We start from the raw sequence: 4,998 nt of genomic DNA, 5'->3' as shown, positions 1-4,998 counted from the left end.
AAAACACCTAGCTCGTGAGTATCACACAGTTTATTTATACAAAGGGACCAACCAATAGATTGATTTCATTTAACAAGGCAAAGCCAAGACTTACCTAAGAGAAAGGGCAGAGAGGGAAGAAAATTAGCCATAGAGATTTTGGAAATAGTAAGTCATGCTTGTAATTTATTGACTGACAGATAACAAAGATGTCTGTTTAGACCATTTATCCTCTAGTACTTTAAGGAAGGAAATGAAAGAAAGTAATTTCAGGCTTATGGATTCTCTAGAAAGTCTTGCAGGTTTGGTTTTGCAGCATATATGTGAAGCTGTCTCCAGATAAGGCCTTCTGGTACATCTTTCCTTCAGAACCTCAACCTTAGTCAGGCCATGTCTATACTTTTACCTCATCAGAGTTTCTCACTCTGCTGTGCCCTATCTTTCTGTACCAGCCTCCTTAAAGCCCCCTTTACATCTTTGTTTCTCAGAGTGTAAATGAGAGGGTTAAGGGTGGGAGTTACAATGGTATACAAAAGGGTTATGAACTTTCCTTGACTGTGGGCATAAGAGCTGTTGGGCTGGATATAGACAGCTGTGATGGTTCCATAGAAGAGAGTTACTACCAAGAGGTGGGACCCACAAGTGCCAAGGGCTTTTCGCCAGGCTTGAGCTGACCTGATCCTCATTACTGCTTGAGCAATGCATCCATATGAGATCAAGATAAGTGTCAGAGGGAGGAGGAGAAGCACCAAGGAAGCCATAAAGAGCTGGACCTCATTGGCATGAATGTTTACACAGGCCAACTTGACCATGGCAGGCACTTCACAGATGAAGTGGTAAATCCTGCGGTTCCCACAGCGGGGCAGCCGAAGGGTGATGGTGCCCTGAATTAGGGTGTTGCCCACTCCACTCAACCATGCCATTCCTACCAGAGACTGGCAAAGTCGTGAGTGCATACCTGTGGCATAATGGAGTGGTCGACAAACAGCAGCATAGCGATCAAATGCCATGACAGCTAGGAGAACACATTCAGTGGATCCCAGTGCAAGGGATACGTAGAGTTGAATGGCACAGCCTGTAGGACTGATTGTCTTGTATGGACCACGGAGGTTCCATAGAAGTTGGGGAGCGATGCTGGTGGTAAAGCAGAGGTCAACAAAGGAGAGATGGGTAAGAAAATAATACATGGGTGTGTGGAGCATGGGATCCAGATAAGAGATCAAGATGATCGCTGTGTTGCCAACCAGTGTCAGGAGATAGGAGATTAACACAACCGCAAAGAGGATCTTCTCAAGCTGTGGGTGGTCGGAGAAGCCCACCAGTATGAAATCCCCTGCCAAACTCTCATTAATCATTGTCATCACTCTGCTCTTGAAAAGGAGAAAGGCACATGTGAAAATATAGAAGTCAGATAGTGAGAAACAGTTAAGATCAGAAATGCAGTTGGGAGAAACTGATCCTGAAGGTGAGATAAGAGGGGTGTGGCATTTGGGGGAAGAGAGAGAACCGTTTGTCTCTAGGAGGAAATTAAAAGTGTGCAAGAACTTACAGAAAACTATTAAACATGATGACATAAAGTGGACCATATAAGAAATGATTAATCATTAATTATTGCTCTGTTCTTCAAAGTGTTTCATTTTTTCTTATAAATCCACGCTCTTATTCCCCAATAACATCCTGTAAGCTTGTAAGTTAAATAAAATAAGGAGATGTTATCCAATCAAAAAACATCTTTGTAGACATTCTATCAGTTGTCAATAATAAAAATAGCAATAAGAGTATTTTTTGAAAAAATTATATAATTATTTCCATACTCTACAGTAACACATGCAATTCTCAAAGTCATGCTAAGGGTAATGTGAAAAACCTAAATATCATAGAGTTTTAATTAGTTATTAGATACCATCTATGTAAATAGTTTTCTCCCATTATTTTTTCATAATGAAAAAAATGGGTAGTCTAGTTTAAATGGTGTTACAGAGTCTTCAGAGAGAAGCATTGTTGTAAGTTGCAAGTAAATGTTTAGCACCTCATTAAAAACATTTTGTTTTTAATCAGATGTTTTATTTTTATATTAATTAAAGGACCCAAACTTCTCAAAAATTTAATTTATTTCATAAAATTTTTTTTGGAATATTATGACTTTTTCTTTATATAACTTTGTATTATATAGTAGCAGAATATCAAGTCTGTTCGATTCCTTTTTGATATGTCACTAACTTCATAACACTTTCATTTCATAACAACTGCTGACTTGCTGCTGAAGAATTTGGTGATAAGAGACAAAAAACATTTTTGGAAAGGAGATAAAGATGCGGTACATTTAAAAAATGACAGCCTTTTTTGGCAAGTGAAGTAGAGAGCAAATAAGAGCTTACTAGTGGATAAGATAAGAAAGGACTATTTTCAGCAGAGGAAGTAGCTTGGTAAGGCTTTAAACCAAAAAAGCATTGAGGAGCTGAGAAATATCTGAGAAATATCGCTGAATAAGGAACATGATGGGCAAAGTGTCTTATGGTTAGACTGCAATAGTAAGCAAACAAAATAATCAAGAGAAATGTTTAAGATTTATATTTATCCAAAGCACCTTAGAGGTTAGCCTTTGAGGGATTTATAAACAGGTCAAGGAGTAATGAATGTCAGGAGGGAGTCAATAATTGACAGGTTCTTTTTGTTCATTTGCTAACTCATGTCTGATTCTTTATGACTTCGTGAACTGCAGGGTGCCAGGCATTCCTGTTCATCACTATCTCCCAGAGCTTGCTCAAACTCATGTCTATTGAGTTGGTGATGCCATCCACCTATCTCATCCTCTGTCACCCCCTTCTCCTCTTGCCTTCAATCTTTCCCAGCATCAGAGTCTTTTCCAATGAGTTGGCTCTTTGCATCAGGTGGCCAAAGTATTGGAGCTTCAGCATCAGTCCTTCCAGTGAATATTTGAAGTTGATTTCCTTTAGGACTGACGGGTTTGATCTCCTTGCTGTCCAAGGGACTTTCAAGAATCTTCTGCAGCACTGCAATTCAAAAGCATCAATTCTTTTGTGCTCATGTTGTTTGTGTTTAAAAAACAGCTGGCCTCATATTGCAGAATGGATTGACAAGTAGTGAATGAAACAAGGAAACTGGTTAGGAGGCTGTTGCAGTACTTCAGGAAACAGATGGCTTGGTGGTAGCAGGGAAGATTTTTATTTTTAGACAGACTCTACAGACTAAGTCTAAACAAACTTGAGACTCTGGATGCAGAAAGTGAGAAGGAAGTGTCAATAATGGGTCACAGGTTTATTTCTTGAAAAATTGGATGTCATCTACAGAGAAGTATGAAAGCTGGAAAATTTTTGTAGAGAAAATTCTATATATATATATCTCTGTTGATGATTTTTTTTAATTTTTAATTTATTTTTTTAAATTTTATTTTATTTTTAAACTTTACATAATTGTATTAGTTTTGCCAAATATCAAAATGAATCCATCACAGGTATACATGTGCTCCCCATCCTGAACCTTCCTCCCTCCTCCCTCCCCATACCATCCCTCTGGGTCGTCCCAGTGCACTAGCCCCAAGCATCCAGTATCGTGCATTGAACCTGGACTGGGTAAGAATGTCAAGCATGATTCAGTTCTACTTTTGATGCTTTGTCACACATCTTCCTAAGTCATCCAGCTTGGACATACCTCAGTTCAGTTCAGTCGCTCAGTCATGTCCGACTCTTTGCGGTCCCATGGACTGCAGCATGCCAAGCCTCCCTGTCCACCACCAACTCCCAGAGCTTACTCAAACTCATGTCCATTGTGTCAGTGATGCCATCCAACCATCTCATCCTTTGTTGCCCCCTTCTCCTTCTACCTTCAGTCTTTCCCAGCATCAGGGTCTTTTCAAGTGAGTCGATTCTTCACATCAGGTGGCCAAAATATTGGAGTTTCAGCTTCAGCATCAGTCCTTCCAATGAATATTCAGGGTTGATTTCCTTTAGGATGGACTGGTTGGATCTCCTTGCAGTCCAAGGGACTCTCAAGAGTCTTCTCCAACACCACAGTTCAAAAGCATCAATTCTTTGGTGCTCAGCTTTCTTTATAGTCCAACTCTCACATCTATACATGACTACTGGTAAAACCATACCTTTGACTAGATGGGCCTTTGTTGGTAATGTCTCTACTTTTTAATATGCTGTCTAGGTTGGTCATAACTTTTCTTCCAAGGAGCCAGCATCTTTTAATTTCATGGCTACAGTCTCCATTTGTAGTGATTTTGGAGCCCCCCAAAATAAAGTCTGTCACTGTCTCCATTGTTTCCCCATCTATTTGCCATGAAGTGATGGGACCAGATGCCCTGATCTTAGTTTTCTGAATGTTGAGTTTTAAGCCAGCTTTTTTACTCTACTCTTTAACTTTCATCAAGAGGCTCTTTATTTCTGCTATAATTGGAAACCTTCAGTACTTCCCCTGACAAAAAAATTTTCACTTTGCCATATTCTATCAATTGTATTCATCATTTGGATAACATAGCTACCCAAATTTAATTTTGAATGTGATGATTACATTCATGCATTTTAACCAATATATTCTTATTTCATTCAATTTTCTAAGAAGACTTTTTAATCCATATCATCCTAGATGGCAACACATTCTAGATGATCTCATATCTTTTGGTTTGTATTCTTCATTACCTTCCTGTACATGATTGTCAGAATCATACAACAATGGGATATTTGTCAAGATACAACTTCTGTTTCTTAAAATGTAAAATTGACTTTAAGGCTCTGTACAGTTTCAGTTTCCCTTTCTGCTTTCAGAATTATGTCCCATCATTTAGAACTTGTTCTGGTCAAATTAATCTCTCTGTTTCCATAAAGTTATATGTACTGAAACTGCTTGCTAACTCCAAGTCTCCTCCTTTGAATGTCTTTGAACCCACTTCTTTCACCCTTGACAAACTCTACTTACCTGTCAATGTTCATCTCTATATCAACATCTTCTAAGATGCACTCGCATCCTTATTGTACAATACACTTGTCTTCTGAA

The 4,998-nt window shown here is 38.8% G+C and overlaps 1 protein-coding gene across 1 annotated transcript; it reads right to left on the bottom strand.

The window, feature by feature from the left end:
* Window positions 1–389: 389 nt before the first annotated feature.
* Window positions 390–1,340, bottom strand: LOC109576703 (olfactory receptor 2G3-like). The gene has a single exon (XM_019985346.2). The coding sequence runs from the start codon at window positions 1,338–1,340 to the stop codon at window positions 390–392; it is 951 nt and encodes a 316-aa protein (XP_019840905.2).
* Between the last annotated feature and the right edge of the window lie 3,658 nt (window positions 1,341–4,998).

The sequence above is a fragment of the Bos indicus genome, chromosome 23 (assembly GCF_029378745.1).
Source record: "Bos indicus isolate NIAB-ARS_2022 breed Sahiwal x Tharparkar chromosome 23, NIAB-ARS_B.indTharparkar_mat_pri_1.0, whole genome shotgun sequence".
Classification (NCBI taxonomy): Eukaryota; Metazoa; Chordata; class Mammalia; order Artiodactyla; family Bovidae; genus Bos; species Bos indicus.
The sequence above is the reverse complement of the archived record's forward strand: the minus strand, read 5'-3'. Positions and strand labels throughout refer to the sequence as shown.